The sequence below is a fragment of the Protobothrops mucrosquamatus genome, unplaced genomic scaffold (assembly GCF_001527695.2).
Source record: "Protobothrops mucrosquamatus isolate PMUCROS unplaced genomic scaffold, P.Mucros_1.0 scaffold_57, whole genome shotgun sequence".
In the NCBI taxonomy this organism is placed as follows: Eukaryota; Metazoa; Chordata; class Lepidosauria; order Squamata; family Viperidae; genus Protobothrops; species Protobothrops mucrosquamatus.
The window spans coordinates 289,592-309,137 of record NW_015386133.1 but is presented as its reverse complement, the minus strand read 5'-3'; the positions used below and the strand labels follow the sequence as shown (position 1 = coordinate 309,137).

General features: G+C 38.1%; 1 protein-coding gene across 2 annotated transcripts in view; it reads left to right on the top strand.

The window, feature by feature from the left end:
* The first annotated feature begins 9,074 nt into the window (after positions 1–9,074).
* The window catches only part of ENTPD6 (ectonucleoside triphosphate diphosphohydrolase 6), a 29,295-nt gene continuing 18,823 nt past the window's right edge, over positions 9,075–19,546 (top strand). Inside the window, exons 1-4 of one of the 2 annotated variants that reach the window (XM_015812131.1) lie at positions 9,075–9,245; positions 12,385–12,431; positions 15,366–15,659; positions 19,323–19,399. In XM_015812131.1, coding sequence (XP_015667617.1) covers positions 15,416–15,659; positions 19,323–19,399 — 321 coding nt within the window. In that variant the 5' untranslated portion in view covers positions 9,075–9,245; positions 12,385–12,431; positions 15,366–15,415. Of the gene's footprint in view, positions 9,246–12,384; positions 12,432–15,365; positions 15,660–19,319; positions 19,400–19,546 lie in introns of both variants that reach the window. The other variant, XM_015812122.1, reaches the window with a different exon arrangement.

Genomic DNA, 19,546 nt, shown 5'->3' with positions numbered 1-19,546 from the left:
GGGGTGGGTAACCTGTAACCCCCAAATACTCCTCCCCTTTTTTTCCAGTCCCAAAATTGCCTTTAAACTACAGTATATGATGAATTTTTCTATTATTTCTATCTATCTATCTATCTATCTATCTATCTATCTATCTATCTATCTATCTATCTATCTATCTATCTATCTATCTATCTATCTACCTATCTACCTACCTACCTACCTACCTACCTACATCTATCTATCTATCTATCTATCTATCTATCTATCTATCTATCTATCTATCTATCTATCTATCTATCTATCTATCTATCATCTATCATTTATTTTTCATAATCCAAGAGACTTGATGGTTTATGTAGACTATAAAAAACAAGTAAAATATTCAGGTTACAAACTTCTGAAAAACAATAATAAAACCACCAGCCAAATATAAGAACACAAGCAATAAACAAGTTAGACATGGCATGGTAAAATTAGGTGAAGGCACTTTAAAATAGCACTGTCTTTAGAAGCTTCCAAAATATGGACGAGAGGCCTGACCTACCAGTAATCTTTCTCAGGGGGCTGTTCCACACTGTAATTGATTCTGCTATTGAAAAGCAGTAGTTTCTTGCTTCAATATCTCAAACTTCTTTTAAAAATGTGGAATCAATATTTCCTCTCGGTTTGATCTGATTGGTTGGTACAACATGGTCCTAGAAATATCTGGAACCAAGCTATAAGGGGCTTTATAAGTTAAAATAGCAACTTAAATTGTACCTGGAAACCAACGGGCAGTGAATGCAAGCTCACCATACTGAGGAAGAAATCCACAAAAACTGCAATTAGATTTTAAAAAAAAATTAAAAAATTATCCCATCCCAAAAAAAATAAAATAAATAAAGCCAAATGCCAGCTTTATCAGTATGCTTGATGTGATCCCATCAATCATATTATGTGATCAATTCATATTATCTATTTTCCACTGAAGCCCCTCAAAAACTATTAGGTGAGAATCCTGCTTCACAATAGTTAGTAGTTAGTCCACTATTAGATTACTGCCAGCCCTGTAAAGTAGTCCAGACCAGAAGTGCAACCAGGAGTATTAGCTCTATCCTTATTGCGAGTTACATTAGCAGAATCTTGCAAGACTAAAAATATTTTTTTTCCTTTTACACTTCAGAAAACTAGGGAGGGTCCTTCCTGCAACATTTTCTATGCCATCCCCAATTTGTGGGTTGAGACATCTTTTACATACAGATGTGCCATTTGTAATTCTCCCTCTTATCTCTCAAGGTTATTCCCACATTACCATTAAAATTACAGAGTGATGAAACTGAGATTGTGGACATTGTATCTGCCTTCTGCAACGTGTCCTCCAGAACTGGGGAAATCCAGCAGTTGCAGCTGAAACACTTCTGGAGATTTTGCATTGCAATGATTGAGTGATGTGTTGGTTTAGTGCAGTGGTTCTCAACCTTTTTAATGCCGCGACCCCAACCGGTCGTAAGTCGAGGACTAAACCGGTCATAAGTCGAGGACTAAACCGGTCGTAAGTCGAGGACTACCCAACCGATCGTAAGTCGAGGACTTTCCCTGCCTGGGAGCGCCGCGCATGCGTGGTTCGCCCCCTGCGCTGGCCGAGGCGTAGCTGGCAAGCGGCAGAGACGGAGCAGGCCGACCACCAGCTGGCCCAGCCCAAGGGAGGTAAGGCACCCGCCGGAAAAGGGGAAAAAAATGGCAGACAGCCTTGCTTGGCGACCCCCGTGAAATGGTCGATCGACCCCAAATGGGGTCCCGACCCACAGGTTGAGAACCACTGGTTTAGTGGTAGACATGTTGGTGGGCATCCTTCCCACTGGGTCCATGTAACAAAGGATGACCAACAGAGCCCTATCTACTCTTTCCTGTTGCCAGGCTAATCAGCCATCAGAAACAGCTATCAATAAGGAAGAGGAAACACCAATCTCAATTAGCATGGAAGGAAATGGAAGTAAAGATCTCCCTACCCCAGTGAGCCACATAAAGAAGTCAATTTTTGAAAGCCGCCAAGAAACAGAAACCCTTTTTCTGCTGAAAGCACAGGAACAGAATCCCACGACATATCGTAGAGCTACTTCTACGTCACCTTCCTCAAAACCAGCATGAAGATGATCCATAATTGTCTTAACTTTCACTGAGCTTTTAAGAACTGAGAACAAAAAGAAAGAGATAGCTTTCAGTCATCGCACCATCGTAGAGTGGTGGACTAATAAACATTCTCTAACTTCATGCAAAAGGGAAAGGCAGTTTCACTTCCACATCTAAGTCATTATTCCAAATTATGTTCCTGCATATGTAGAGATGTTTACATGGATAGCAATATTTCAAAAAACAAAAAAACACCCCCTCATGTCTGCTATTTAACTGACCTGCAGCTGAACCAGAACGAAATCAACTTACTTTTCCATCACTACTTAGCCTCATGGGATCACAGGTATGGAGATGCTGCCAAGCTAATGCAAACCTCACCCCACTCCTTGAGAAATGCCTATAGACTCAGTGGGAAGCTATAACTGTAGAAAGGAAAGAAATACTGCATGTTTGGAAATTTACATTTGCTTTAGTCCTTCAGTTTTATTTTTTGGAATATTGCATTGTCTTAGTAGATATTAGATAAGAATAGTTAAAATTACTACGAAATTTTCCAAATCAAGTCATCTGAAACTTCCATTGTTTACTTTTAATAAACCAAGCTTTCCTGTTATGCTTCATGTTTAAAAAAACCTGCAGTTTTCAAATTCAATGTGAATGTAAAACAAGAACATATGACCACGATTTGATCTTTACTGAAATGAGTTCATAATTGGCAGAACCAATATTTTATACTTTGGGTCTAAATCAGACTGCTGACTTCTAAGAGGTTCAAAGTGAAGCCAACCTTTTTCAAAGTGAAGAGTTTAATTTTTCAAAGTGGAATGCCTGTGATAAAAACATCATTGCATATGGTCTGAATACTCATTCAGCTGTTGGCCGGTCGTATTATTTAATAATAATTTAGTTTAGTTTAGTTTTCAGACGATTGCAGACTAGAAACAATTGTAGTTTAGGCAAAAAAGAAGTAGTGCTAAGCCAATCAATCCTCTTCAGATGTCTTAAAACATATTAGCTCTCTCCAGCCTAAAGTAAAAGTTTTAAGTACAGTACAGGTCACCTTTCATCATCCTGAAAGCCAGTTATTTTTTCATTTGTCAAGGCAGAAACAATTGCTCCTTATGAGATCGCACTACTCATGTAGTCATGTCAGGCTACCAGATTTCAAATAACAGATAACAGAATAACATTGTTGAAAGAGACCTTTGAAGTCTTCTACTCCAACTCCCTTCTCAAGCAGAAAAACCTATACCATTTCAAACAAATGGTTGTCCAATATCTTCTTAAAAAACCTCCAGTGTTGGAGCACCCACAGCTTCTGGAGGCAAGTCATTCCACTGATTTAAGCTATAAAAATTCAGATAACTAGTAAATGTCAGTGAACAGATACAGTAAACTCCAACACTTTGATGCTATCTAATAGTCATTTGGATTTTTGCAGCCCAGATCTGGTAGCTTAAATTCATGGGACTTCCTGTGATTTTTTAAAAAATGTAATTGAAATTGCAAGCATGCTTTGGGAGGAGGAAAGTAACTAATTCAGGCATGGATTTGCAAGCAGGCAATTTGCAAATTAATTACCCTCAAACAATATGTTCTGAAGACAGGTTGTCCACAAACTGAGGCAACATCCTTTTTGTTGTCTGGCAGCTCCCTGGTAATGGGCAGTTGAAATGCCTTTTTAAAAGTAGACAATGTGCCTGTTCATGTGTGCAACAATTTAGTGGGGAAGCTATAACGCCCACCCCGGGTGGCGTAGGCTTGTCCTGGTTGTGTCCAGCTGCTGTAGCTCCATCCCAAGAATACAAGAAGCCATGTGTACACAACAAAGCACGCTTGCCTTATTGCCCCTTCTGGCCTGGAAATGCCACTAGCATATGGCCCTTAAGGGACTCTATTCATTCACCAAACATTACATTCTCCCTAACTAAACAACAATGTTATTGGACCTTCGATCAAGCAAGTGGCGCCAATTAAATTCCCTAGATGGTCACAAATGGGATGCTAATTGGCTTGGCTCATCGATTTTCTGCACACCTTCTCAAGAAGCAGATTGGGGTATTTTTCAGGCGTCTGATTGTTAATTGAAGTAATGAATAGAGAGCTGGATGGGCAGCTCACTTGGGTTTGGTAAATTTAACTCAAGCTATTCACGAGAGATTTCTAGCAACCAAGTGCTTTTCATGGGAGTTGGGTAGCAATAGATTAGCTGGAGCCAATCACAGTCTAGCCTAGGCTCTTTATAACTTTACTCAGTATAGTTTCTGGCTGCTGAACATTGTACAATGACAGCTTTGTAAGGATATCTTAAACAATAGCTTTTGTTCTGGTGGACTCAAAATATTCTTTCAGCTCCCAGAGCTTGTCTGCTTTCTAGTGCAGCTATTCCTGAGATTCCCAAAACTTATTGTCTTATGATTTTTCATGAGGCCACTGAACTGAGTTACCACAGGCTTATTTCCACAAGAAATAGAATAGAACAGAACAGAACAGAATAGAATAGAATAGAATAGAATAGAATAGAATAGAATCTGGAAGGGACCTTGGAGGTCTTCTAGTCCAGCCCCCTGCTCAAGCAGGAGAACATATACCATCTCAGACAGGTGATTGTCTAGTCTCTTCTTAAAAATCTCCAGTGATGGAGCACCCACAATTTCTGGAGGCTAGTTGTCACAACAATCATCTTGTTTGGGGGAAGCTCACTGGTTACTAAATGTGAATGTGGCTACCATGAAACAAGGGACACTTGTTCACAAAACTGCAGTGGCTAGTTATGAAATGTATCTATTTATTAGCAGGCCAAGCACTGTAGCCACCTTTCTTGTCTTTATTTTCTAGAGAGTGACTAAACTCTATAACTATTCATATTTTTAGCTTGTAACAATGCCTATTATGCCCATGTGGGCTCAAAAATATTGGCAGTGGGGCAGGAATGAAGCTTGTGCTTCATTTGATATTATACCAATTTTCTTTATTTTCTTAAATGAGTGGCAGAGAGCCAGATAATGCCCAGGCATATCACTACGTGGACACGGATGGGCACACTGTAGGTATCACACTACTTAGTTCTGACTTCTATCAATCTGATCTGATCAAGAACTACTCTTGATCAAAACTAGGAAATGCTTCAGCTAAACAATACAGTAAGTCCTCCTTTCTGAAATAAAGCCCCCCTCCCCTCCCCCGATCAACAGATTTGCTTGTTGGGTAACAAATTGCAGAAGTTTGCAGCTGAAAGTGTAATTCCATCCAGTGATTAATTGGGATCTTAATTGGAGACACCATTAAAATATGTTAAAAATGTGTTAAACAGGCAAAGTCCAGCTAAGTATTAGAAGGTTTTGCTAGAGTTAACACCTGAAATATAAGATTATATTTTGCTTTGATTCAGTTTGCTTTTTAGTGTAATGCAGATTTATAAAAAAAGATAAATTTGCAAACTTTAGTAGAAATAGAACAACCTTAAGGCTAGGAAAATGAGCTTATACAGTAAGTGAAAATTAAAGATATTATATGTACTATTATTCTTTCATGTTTATTAAGCAGCATGACAGTTTATGTAATCAAACACAGCCCTCTATTGGTCAAAATGATTAATTCAACCTTCCCAATGAATAAAACATAAAGCAGTTCTATGGTCTTATTGAGATGTAATTTACTGAATAAAGAATGGTATATTAGATTATTTAAGATATTTTTTATAAAATAAAAAGCCTTTAAGGTATATGTAATATTAATAGTATAGTAAATTAGAAGTCCAAGTGTTTAGAGAGGTATTGAATATAGAATTAAAGGACTTATATATCAATGAAAAGCCATTTTAGTAACTGTATGCCATATTTCTGTAGATTTGAAATAATTAATAGTGCAGTGATAAGTATTACTTATCTACTGACTACTGTGAATCTTACATGACTTTTTCACAAGGTGTTGATGGATTTAGCAAATTGTTGATGATGTGGCAATCAGAATGCAATCTAATGTTATATAATGTAATTGAGTACTCTACAGGCTTCCTTTTGGACCAAAGATACAGTAGTTCTCTTCTTAATTTTGTTCTCAAAGATTACTGCTTTTGTAGATGGTCATATTTTTATTATATACTATTCAAATTTAAAGCAGGACAATAAAAACAAATATCATTTTTTCTATGCTCATTCTATTACAATAGTAAACAGATGTTTAGTCTCCATTAGTTTATAAAGGGCTCCAAATGATTTATCTTTCTTTCCATATTTTAAAAGCAGTTTATTGCTTGGAAGATTGCATATACTAATCTATAGGTTTTGGCTCTTGTGCATTTTTAATTTAATTGTGCAACACAACAGGAATATGTTTTTTATTTGTATAAAAAAAATTAAGCTTTCCCAATTTCTTCTTTTCCCTTTCTTTTGTTGAAAGAAAAATCAGGTCCAGTTCCAAGCTGGGAGTAAATAAAATAGAGACTAAGACGCTGGACATAAAAATGGAGGCTGCTTAAGAAAGAAGGTTCCTGTTTATTGATGAGCAGAACCTGCAACAGCATGCAGTTCTGGGACAGCTGACCAAATGGAGTTGAGAGTGGGTGGGTTTTTATACCTTCTTTGGGCTTTGTATTTGAGGTGCGCTTGAGTGTGCCCTTTTGGTATTCTAATGGTGGTGGGTTAATACTATTATGTCCTAAAGGTCATGTCCTGTCTTAGAATTTGGGTCGGGAATGTAAATTTTAGGAATCTTTGTTTTTCTAATCCCTCAGATCCAGCCTTCCAGCCCCCAGTCTCCCTGAATGGATTACCAAATCTGCATTTCTAAAAGCTGGTTTCTGCATGGGGCAGGGAGATTGGAGTTGGTTTCTGCCTCCCTTAAGATTTTTTTTCTCTATTTCTCCTTCAGGGGAAATATTCTATCCTGCCTCTTTTAGTATTTCCCAAATTATTTCATTCTCTGGGGGGATACTGACTCCCTACATTTTTTATATATATATTAAGGAAAGGGGGAAAAAAAGAAAACATGTATATTGATTTTTGCTTTGGTGGCTTCCTATTAAATTAAATAATGTTCAGAAGTATTTGAATTCGATTGAATTGTATTCTATGCACTGGGAAAAAAAGGTTTAAAGGGCAGCATACACATTTTAAAAATAAGTAAATGAAATAAGTGAAACTATGTGTATGTAAAAGGGCTAATAATACAATAACTAGTCACAAACAATTCACAAACTGTACAAATTTTAAAGTATTTGAAGGAAATCATTTCTAAATAACACATACTTATATTCTAAGAAAAACAAATCCCAATCATTATCTAACATGACAAAACACAGTTGGAGTTACCTATAATCTGGTAATTTATAGGAGACAATTATTTTTGCTTAAATATATTTTTTATTTTTTATTTTTTATTTTTTTTAATATACAACACAGAAAAAAATCAAAAAGACATTGCAACATAATAGAAAAAACAACAAAGCAAAAAAAGAATAAAAAAATAAGTTTGCAACTATGAGCTCAAAAATAAAGTTATCTATAGTTCTCAAATGGGGATTACACAAGAATATCATTTCACATCAGAATAAGGAACAAATCTGACCAATATCCAAATACATCCTGCAACCTTAAATGCAGAAAAAAACAAATGATTTTTTCAGTAAAAGAGAACAGATTTTGACTACAAAAGCTTTTGAAATAATCACTAAAATTCCAGAAAGATATAGATATCAAAATATAAGCTCATTCATAAGTTTAACATATGGAAAAATTAAACCCACTTCACAAGTGCAGTTGAAAGACTTGAAAAGCAGGTTAGTGATATATGAGAATCAGGTGGGTGAAAAACGTGAGAATGGCAGTGGCTTATAACTTGCCAGCTTCCCCACTGACAGGCAGGAAAGGTCATAAATGGTGAACATGTGACCACAGGATACTGCAGCCATCATTAATTGCAAGCCAGTTGCCAAGGGCCAAAATCATGATCATGTGACCATGTGACACTGCGATAGCTGAAACTTCAAGAACCAGTCCTTGCCATTGTAATTTTGAATAGTTGCTAAAAGAGTGGGTAAGTACTTGTAACCCAAGGACTACCTGTACAATGCCTTGGAATAAGCAGTTGCTATCTTTGCATAAGCTAGACCCCAATTTTTCCTAGCACCCAGTTGCAATCCTATTAATGATGTGTGTGAATTGCATCCGTAAAAAGGGTAAATTGTCTTCTGTGATTGATTTTGCCAACAGGCTTATAATTAGCCCAGCTTTCTGGACTGAACTATAAACAAAATAAATATAAGAGTTACATTTTTATAACCTGCTGGGCTAATTTGGTGTTTGCCAGCTTGTCATGTATTTAATTGCTGCAATTAGTTTTCCCTCCTCAAACTATGACTATTCAATTCTCAAGGTCACTCTACGTGCAGTTGTTGAGATGAACTGTAAAATATGAAGTTATTACAGATTTGTTAGATTTTAATAGGCCATTAAACTATTTTCATTTTATAGTTAAAAGCATAGATTATTCTTTATTTGCAAAGATCAAAATGCATACACCAATACAAAATCTGAATAATAGAGTACAGGTAGTCCTTGATTTACAACAGTTCATTTAGTGACCATTCAAAGTTATAATGGCAGCGAAAAAAGTGACTTATGACCGTTTTTTTACACTTACAACCATTGCAGCATCCCCATGGTCACGTGATCAAAATCCAGACACTTGGCAAGAGACGACTGGTGTGTCCCATGGTCATGTGATCACTTTTTGGATCTTCTGACAAGCCAAGTCAATGGGGAGTTCAAATTCACTTAAAAATGTGTTACTAATTTAACAATTGCAGTGATTAACTTAACAACCGTGACAAGAAAGGATGCAAAACGGGGCAAATCGGCCTGCCTTCCAGATTGGATTTTCCCTACTCTTCCCATCTTCGTCCCACGTGGAAGACTTGCTTTGTTACTTGAAAAGGCGGCGCTAGGGCCTGCCGGGGGGAATCGGCGGGTTCGTTTTGCGCGTGCGCAGGTTCCTCAGGCAGGGTAGCACCGCTTGATAACTGTTCTCCTGAGACGAGGAAAAGAAGCGCTCGGGTTTGGCGAAGTTGAGAAGAAAGCGGTTTGGCCAATCGCGAGCTCGCCCGGTTCCAGCATGCGGTTCCTCGGCTGCCTAACGCGCTACGAGCGGAGGTGAGGGGACAGCCGCTGATCGTCTTCTGGCGGGAGCGGCCATCCTGGTCCCCCGCGGGGCTATAGGATTCCCCGCGGCTCAAGAAATGAGAAACGGGGGGGGGGAGGGAGGAGCAGGGAAGGGACTTGCAGGCGGCGCTTTACTGACGGAAAAGAGAGGCTCGCGCTCAACCGGCGCGCGGCTTTTGGGCTCGGCGCTTCTGTAAGTAGTTTGGGGCAATCCAAGGCAGAGTAAGACGTGGGGAGTCCCAGCCAGCTTCCGGGTTGTGATCTTGTTTCGTCTGGACCAGGGGTAGGCAACCTCGGCTCTTTTATGACTCGTGGACTTCAATTCCCAGAATTCCCGAGTCAGCATAGCTGGAGGAATTTAGTGAGGCTTTTTGAAAGTAAACCTGCCTAGAAAACCAGTTGTTATTTATAAGATGATGATGACATGGTGGGGGTCACACTTATAATGGATAATTTCCAGGGGAAGCTTTGGTCCCTTTAACACCACTGTAGAGTCTGAAGGGGTACTTTAGCAAGACGGGCTTATTCTGGGAACCCCATGGTCCTGGATAAAGAGGGCTTTCCCACTGGGGAACCTGTAGCAACAGCCAGTAACTAAGATGACTTTAAGGCAGTGTTTCTCATCCTTGACAACTTTAAGGTGTGTGGACTTCAACTCCCAGAATTCCCCAGCCAGCATAGCTGGCTGGGGAATTCTGGGAGTTGAAGTCCACACACCTTAAAGTTGTCAAGGTTGAGAAACACTGCTTTAAGGAATGTTTGACGGCCTTAACCTTATTGAATCTGTCCGTATCTATATGTACCCTCTGGGATTAGATTGATCATAAATAGCAGCAGAAGAGGGTTATTGTCTTCCATTATTTTAAAATATGAATCCTATATTTCCACTGTGTAATGCTTAAAGCAGATTAAAGTGATTACACCACAGGCTAAAGCAATCCCACAAGACCATCCACAAATGTAAAAAGTGTTGTTCCTGTCCTTCTCTGAAAAGATGTATGGTTGGTGTAAATATGTTTCCAAAAGGAATGGTTATGAACTTTTATTTAAGATTGTGATTTAAGATCGTTATACAGCAGTTTTAGAACCAGCACTACAGTACACTCAAGCTTAAAAAAAAAAAGTACCATACTGCCCACTATGCCTTGTATTTTAACCAGAATTTGACACCTAGGACCTTTTACATATTGCCAATGTTTCCATTTGGACCAGTGATTCTCTTCACCTAGTGACTTTGAAATGCTAAGAACCAGTTTGCCTTTCCAGCTATCCTAATAGGAGAGTTCGCAGAACAACACCCAGTACAGGTGTACAGTTAGTCCTCGACTTACGACCACAATTGAGCCAAAAAAAATTCTTGCTAGGTGAGACATTTGTTAAGTGAATGTTGCCCCATTTTACAATCTTCTTGCCCAGTTGTGAAGTGAATCACTGCAGTTGTTAAATTAGTAACATGGTTGTTAAGTGAATCTGGCTTTTCCATTGACTTTGCTTGTCAGAAGGTTGCAAAAGGTAACATGACCCCAGGCCATTGCAATGGTCATAAATGTGAGTCACTTTCCAAGAGTCTTAATTTTGATCATGTGACCATGGGGATGGTGCAATGTGAAAAATGGTCATAAGTCACTTTTTTCAGTGCCATTGTAACTTTGAATGGTCACTAAATGAACTGTTGTAAGTCGAGGACTACCAGTACCTCGGTTCCCCACCACACACATTTATTTCTTAAAATAATTTATAAAGATAGCAAATATCCTTTAGTTGCACATAAAAACTTTATTAACGTGGAGATGATGGGGAAACTGAAAAAGTCTGTATAGCACATTCAGCCACTTCTAGTATCAGTCACAGGAAATTTAGTTATCTAGTATTCTGGTACCAGAAGATTTGCAAACTGTTTTGATCAGTATCAGCCACCTTTGCAATAGCTGTCATTTTCTGCCTTTTTAAACTGGCAAGACTTTATTGATATCAGAGCACCATAATAATGTAGGGGCAGGGTTTTTTTTCTTTCTCTCTGTCTATTTTTTTCTACCTGTTTTACTATTTATCATACATGACTGTGGAGAAAAGATTTTTTTTAAAAAAAAAACAATGAAGATAAACAGTGCAGCTGGTTTCCTGTATCTCTGCCTAGAGAAAAAAAGGGAGAATTAAAGTACATTTCTGATAAGTAATGTTTTTGCTATTTTTTTAAAGCAATTAAAAACATACTTGTTCTAGGTCTAGACAATAGAAAAATTCCAAGTTGAAATCAGTAATAATCATTGCTTAACTACAGTTTCAGTCATGGTCCAGGTTTTTATATAATTACATATATAACAATAATTTATGATGACTGGCTTTAATAATCTAAATTGTAGTTTAACCATGGTTAATGGATTAAGATGTCATTATCAGGGTTTTCATATCACTTATATATTGTGGATGGAATATCACACTCTAAGCCAAACCATATCTTGGTTTAACACAATGAATGAACTAATTTACCAGGATTTTTTATTGTTCTTAATTTGCACCAAGCTATACAAGTTGAGGGTTCTCTAAATAATAGTCCAACAAATTTGAAAATCACTAGATTTGGGGACGACTATGCCAAATAATCAGTAGTAGTCTGATGTTAAACTGAAGGAGTTGCAGAGATCTTTCTTTTCCCAGTTAGCCTCCCTCCTGCCTCAGAAGGTGGTTCGTTTTCTGCGCAATACTTAAAAGATGTGTCTGAGTTATGCAAGTTAATATAATTTAATATTTCCAGAAACAAAGGAAATGATCCTAACTGCTGTTTTCACAGTTGGTTAGAAGAGCAGTAAAAACTTAAATGTGTATTAGAAATAATCATGTATATGTTAGCCCTGGTCCTGTTACATTAAGCTTCTTTTAAAAGCTAAGCAATAGAAAACAGTAGAATTCCTCTGTCTAAAGTCATGGTCTGAATCATTTCTATTCCTTTTCTCTTCCTTCAAAACCTAATATAATACAATATTTAGCTGGGTTCTCACATATGGTTTATTTGATTTTTGCTTAATGCATTGGGTAAATCAAACCATAATTCAAGTCGTATGATTTAGGCTTTATTGTAAATTATTCATTTATATATTGTATGAACTAAGATATTTTTCATTCCTTTTAGGTGGCCAGATGCAAAAGGCTACAGTTCTATTGAAGTGAAGAACATGGGTAGGAAAAAGAGAAATACTGTTATATTTGCTGAAATTTCTTATATAATTTAAAAATGCAGAGTCTCTTCAACTTATTACCATATTATAAGCTTCCCAGAGCTACTCTGTGATAAGATGGGCGGCCAATCATTTTTATAAATAAATAAATTACCCTTATCTTTAACATTTAATACTATAATTCAGCAATGTCTTCTTTGTTCTTCATTATTCTAATTGTAAAATATCAATAGCCATCATCAACATCAAAACTTTCTCCACCCTTTTTCTAAACAAGGCCGCTAAAGCTGAAGTACTCTTGGGAGAAAAGCAACTAACACTGAAAGTTCAGTTATAAAAAAATAATTCTGGATTGTCCATGTGCTGAGAGGCATATACTGTACTTGTTTATTAGGTCTAAGAGCATGCACCTTTTCTCTTGACTTACCTATTCCTTAGCTGGCTTTGGTTGGTAAACCTCAGAATTCAAAATAAATAAACTGAACTAAATTGAATTGAATCTTTTAAAGAGCACTTTTCCAATTTCTTTCTTAGAAAATATTTAAATAGTCTGCTGCAGTTTTGAATAAAATACTGTATTCACTATGTTGTAAAAAAATTATTTGCTGTTGTGTAGAGCTGAAAATTCTAGGGAAGTGTCAAAGCACCAGGTGAAATTCTTACTTGAAATTCTTCTTTAATTCAGCCATTTAAGTTTATCAGTATTTTGTATTTGCTAACTCATGACAGTTGAATATATGTGCTCATACATAATGGAAAGTTAAGTTTACTGTGTTTCAGATTAACTGCGATCAAAGTTCACATAATTCAGGAGGAAATGGTTATTATAACATACGCCCCATACAATGATTTTCTATGAAGAATTTATCTGAATTAGGAACTTGTTTACTTTAAAAAAAACTTTCCTTTGAATATATTATTGCTGTTGCTGTAATAAGAGACCTGGCTAAAGTATGATGATTCATCATAAGGAAAACCTACATTATAGAATATTAGTCAAGCTGAATATTATATAGTTCTTTGGAATATAATACATTTTTAAAAGAAATAAATTCTAGAACAATCTCATTTTGACAAGTGAGGAAAATTTCTGTGAGATTTCTTAGTTTTTATATCTATATCTAATGTAATTTCGTTAGTTTAACAATACATCAGTGTTTTGGTAGAAGTACTTTACTCCTTTCTGTCTTTACTCCTTGTCAAAAATCAGTGAATTTAAAATTTTAGGTCAGTATTTATCTCAATAATCTATTATATTATTTTTCCACAGAATTTTCCTCATGTCAAAAAAAAAGTTTATTACAGTAATAGTATCAACAGAATTGTAAAATTTGGCTTAAGACTTCCAGCAGGATTTTATATATTTTTTCTAGAGTAACAAGTTTTTAAAGATAGTTCTTATAGATTTTTATTACATTGTGTATTTTTAGGAATATCATCACATTAAAGTCTTCAAGGCAGAAATTACAAATTAAAACGCATTGCCACATCATTGATATGGCAGAATGAAATGTTAGCGTCTAAGCAGCCTTTCAATATAATAATAATAATAATAATAATAATAATAATAATAATAATAATAATAATAATAATAATAATAATAATAATAATAATAATAATAATAANACTGTCAGGAAGTTTCTCCTTAGTTCTAGGTTGCTTCTCTCTTTGGTTAGTTTCCATTCATTGCTTCTTGTCCTGCCTTCAGGCGCTTTGGAGAATATTGGAACACTGCTATCATGTCCCCCCTCGTCCTTCTCTTCGTTAAACTAGATATACCCAATTCCAGCAACTGTTCCTTATATGTTTTAGCCTCCAGTCCCCTAATCATCTTTGTTGCTCTTATGTGCCCCTTTGTTGCTCTTATGTGCCCCTCTTTCCATTTTCTATACTTGTCCTTTTTATCTTTCAATTTATCAGAGAGTTCTTTATGCAGCCATGCTGGTTTCTTTTGAGAGCTGTTATTTTTCCTCTTTGTTGGTATTGTGCTAGACTGAGCTTCTATTATCTCGCTTTTCAAAATTTCCCAAGCTTCTTGAGTTGTTTTCCCCTAGAGGATTCTCATCCATGGAATCCTTCCCAAACCCTAAGTTTATTGAAATTAGCTCTCTTGAAGTCCAAGATTCTAGTTTGACTGTGTTCTATTGCTTGTGCTTCCATAATGTTGAATTCCAATATTGCATGATCACTTCCTCCCAAGGTTCCTGTAGCTTCAACACCTTCTATCATTTCATCTCTGTTAGTGAGAATTAGATCCAAAATGGCTAATCCCTTAGTTCCCTTCTCTAATTTTTGGGAGACAAAGTTGTCTGCTAGGTTTGTCAGGAATCTGTTTGATCTTCCACTTGGTGCAGAGTTTGTCTCCCAGTTGATGTCAGGGTAGTTAAAGTCTCCCATTACTATTGTGATGTGCTTCCTACATACCTTAGTTAGCTGACTAGCAAAAAGTTCATCTATTTCCTCTGTTTGGTTGAGTGGCCTATAGTATACACCTATGGCAATGTCATTTTTTCTCCCTTTTATATTGACCCAAATGCATTCAAGACAGTTTTCACCATTGTTGTGCTCTATTTCTGTAGAGATGTAGTTATTTCTTATATAGAGAGCAACTCTACCTCCTCTTTTATTTGGTCTGTTTCTTTAAATAATTTAAATCCCTCTAGCTGTGTGTTCCATTTGTGGGTTTCATCCCACCATGTTTCTTTAATGGCAACAATATCATATCTGCCCTCATTAACTTGAATTTCTAGTTCACCTTGTTTGCTGTTCATACTCTGTGCATTGGTGTATAGACATTTGAGTCCTTTATGACTGACCCTATGTTTACTTTCTACATAACCTGTGTGGTGCCTGAGTTTTGCGCAATGGCTCCATTTTTCTCAAATAAATTTCATACTTCCTTTTATGAGACAATTTGATTTTTTTTTTTTTTTAGATTACAGGAAATTATAGGCAACTCCTCAAAAAAGTGAAAGAAAAAGTCTAATGGAGACCATGAAGATTCCAAAACTATTCTGGGTGTTTGCAATTTTCACATGTGCTGCTATATATGCTATGTATACCAAGTGGAATTTTTACTACAGAAGAAAAGGTGTTGACAAAGGTTTGGAAAAGCAGCTTGGTGCTGAGATCTCAAGAAAACATGAGGCAGTTCTTTATGGAATTATGTTTGATGCTGGAAGCACTGGCACCCGTATACATGTATTCCAATTTGCACAGAAACCAAAAGGTAAGCTCTTCAGTTCATAATTTTGCTAATATAAGTACCTCTCACTTACCAACCACTTGTTCAGTAACTGTTCAAAATTGCAGCAGTGCTGAATAAGTGGTACTTACAACCTGCCTTCAAAATTCTGGCCATCACAGCATCCCCATGGTCATATGATCATGACTTGGGAGATTGGCAACCTTGCACTCAAGATGATTACGTAGTCATGTGATTGCAACTTTCTCTACTAGCTTCCCACAAGCAAAGTCAATGGGGAAGACAACAGGGAAGGTCATAAATCACGCTGGTCAGTTCCCTCCAGCCTTCCTGCACACTCTGCCATGCTGTCTTTCCCTTGACTGCCACACAGTAGCATTCCCCCCTCACCCAACTCACATGCAGCCTGAACTGGGCCACCCAGGTCTTCCCTCCACCCCTCTGGAGCACCCCCATGTGCCAGTGCAATTATGTGTCATACTGTGTGACTGCATCTCTTTGTGATGGCAAACCCAGTCCCAATTGCTATCATAACCCAAGGACCACCTGTAGTGTCCTGGATGCTCAAGCTAATTTTGCTTTCTGTGAAGAATTATGATAGTAAAAGATGTGTGAATTTGTTTAAAATAATTAGAATATTATTACCAATTTATGTCTAATTTCTTTCTGACTATTTCCATTTGAAACCCACATACTGTGAGAAGTTGGAATGATTGGTATTAACAAATTCCTCCATGTTCAGTGACCTGACGTATGCTCATAACAACACTTACTTAAAGTTAATATCTCTGCACAAGCAAGCAGTAATGTGACAGTAATGTCTTTAGTCCTTAACCAGATGTTGGTTTTCTCATTATCCTGTTTCATGTTTGATTCAGTTTTCTGCATTAGCACTGAATGAAACTTTAATTTTGATCACATTAGACCAGACATGTCAAACACAAGGCCCGGGGGCCGGATGCGGCCTGCAAAGTGGTTTCATGTGACCCGCGAAGCCATCCTGGAAACAGTGAGGGAATGGCCCCCTCTGCCTTGGCCCTGGCCCAGGGCCGGCTGAGAGCCAATGTACAATTTTGTGGTGGCCATCTATGCTGCAACACATTCAGTCTTAGCTCCACAAGGCTGTCTGGAAACAGTGAGGAACCAGCCCCTTCCGCGTCAGCCCCGCCCCCTGGGTGCATGCTGGGGAGGTGTCACCCTTTGTGAGGAATGAAGAAATGCACCATCGCCTGGAAGTGGCCAGCAAATGGCCCTTGCCTACTTTACCTATCTGGCTTGATGGGCTCTGGGGGAGGGGTTTCGGCAGGCAGCGGGGCGCTCTCCTCACAGTGCCAAGAGCTGAGCCAGGTGGTGCAAATCTGATGAGAAGTGCAATGCTGCCTAGCTCCCAGTCTGCCCAGTTTCAGCAGGCAGCAAGGTGCAAAGCTGACGAGCTTCGCACCGCCTGGCTCAACCTCTTGGCGCTGTGAGGAGAGCGCCCTGCTGCCTGCCGAAACTGGGCAGGCTGGGGGCTGGGCGGCATTGCGCAGGTAATGTTGACTCTCACGCTGCTCATGGCATTCCCCCTCCCAGAGCCCACTAAGCCAGATATATGAAGTAGGTGAGAGCCATGTGCTGGCTACTTCCAGGTGATGGTGCATTTCTTCATTCCTCACGAAGTGTGACACCTCCCCAGCTGCATTTCTTGCCTGTTTTTCTCCCTCCCTCATCTCAAATATTTAACACCACTCTGTACTTAGGAAGGAAGGAAGGAAAGAAGGAGAGGGAGGGTCTGAGGGAACTCTTGCCTTAGTCCTGCCCTGCTGCCCTTTCACCATCCCCTTGCCCCCTCCTCCTGGCCTATCCTGGGGTCTCCCATCCTATTGCTAAGCCGGATCTACTCCCATGGAGAGGGAATGGTCCTCCCTCTGACTTTGCCCTCGTACCCATCATGAGCAACCTGGCTAAGGAGAGCAAGCACAGCAGCAGCAGCCTTGAGGAGGAGATAAGTGCAGCTGGGCGCCCCCTTGGGGAAGTGGGGCTGGGCTTGGTGCTGCGGGTGCTCGAGGGCCAGGCTGGGCGTTTGACCTCTGCTGCCCAGGGCTCCAGGCAGCCCGCACCACCAGCCCCTCCCCCGCATGGCCTGAGAGGAACAGTGAGGCTCCTCCAGTGGACCATGCCTTAGCACTTGCCCTGCATCCCCTTCTACCAGAGACCCTCAGATCTGTCCCACTCCTGCCCAGGCCCCCACAGGCGCCCTTGATGCGAACGAGGTAGAGCTCACCACCCAGTAGGTCACACCCACTCCATCCACACCCACTCAGTAGGCTGCACCCACCCTGGCCACACCCACCCAGCCCCCCAAGGGCAACCGCAATGCTGATACGGCCCTCAATGAAATTGACACCCCTGCATTAGACCAAGAATTGGTTACATCAATTCTTTCATAGAAATAACCCATTTAACCCATGTTATAACTTTTTAAATAAAAATTATTTGGGTAAGTCTTCCCAAAAAACAAGTTGCATTATTAAGGTTGTGTTTGAAGTTAAAAGTAATTATTTTGGGTTGCTTCCTTCTAACATAATCAGAAAAATATTTGCACTCCAAAAAATCCTAGGATTAAAATGGGGATAATATATTTAGCAACAAGATAATATGGCTTTTTTTTTAACTGAAACATACAGTAAAGTAGCTAGAGTACCCAGCTGCAGAAATAGTTTATGTGAAGAGATGGTTAAAATGTTAAATTTTTAATCCACATTTTAAGGACAAATTTCTGTATGTGTGGACTGTATTTCCTGATTAACTGATTGTCTCAGTTAAGAACTGTTCAGTGTTAATAATGATGTAAATAAAATAGATCCTCGCATTTACAACTGTCAGTGTCCCATGATCACATGATTGCCATTTGGCCACTTCAAAACTGGTATGCATTTACGACCATCGCAGTGTTCCATTATTGTGTGATCACCACTAGTGTGTTTCGCAACTGGCTTATGGAAGCAGTTAATACAGAAGGCGGAAGTAAAATCATAAGTCACGATTGTGTGATATTTTGCTTAATAACTAGTGATTTGCTTAATGACCAAAGGGGAAGTGAGATCATAAGCCTGTCATAATCATGTGATGTTTTGCTTAGTGACTGCATTTAACAATGAAGTTTTTGTTCCAATTGTGTTTACTAAATGAGGACAACCCTTAGCCTGTTTTCTTTTATCATCATTTACTCATATCAGAATTTGCTGCCTCCTGGTGGCTCAAATATTTTAATATTTTTATAAAAGCTGTGGCACATTTATATATTTATAGAAAGGTGGTGGGTTTTTTGAGATCTAGTTTAAATATGAAGCAACAGTTGCAAAAACATGGTCTAATTATAGTTTTCATATTAATATAAATATTTATATCTCATCCTTCAGGTTATGAATTGTTGAAAGCAATACACAAGAAACATATATGTTTTTTCAGAATCACATAAATAGTGTCATCATACAATGAAGAGCTTTTCTCATAAGACAGTTGGAAACAAAGGGGATAATTCCGCTGGGTATACTATTTTCTACAGTTAGAAATTAGAAGAAAGATTTCACATTAATTTCTTGATTAATTAATTAACTTAATTTTCTGTGTCTTTGATTTGCAGACTGCAAATTATGCATAGAATCCTTTCCTACATTGAGTTATTTTTTCTTTTTTTAAAAGCAGAACTTCCTAGATTAATTGATACCACATTCAAAGCATTAAAACCAGGACTCTCTGCATATGCTGACAATGTGGATAAGGTAATTTGAACTTAAATAAGTCAATTTAGGCCATGCTTGCCTGGAAATAATTTTCAATTATTGTTAAATTATAAAAATATAAATTATAAATATTAACATTATCAATTATAAAAATTATAATAATAGAAATTTCTTCTGAAGAAACAT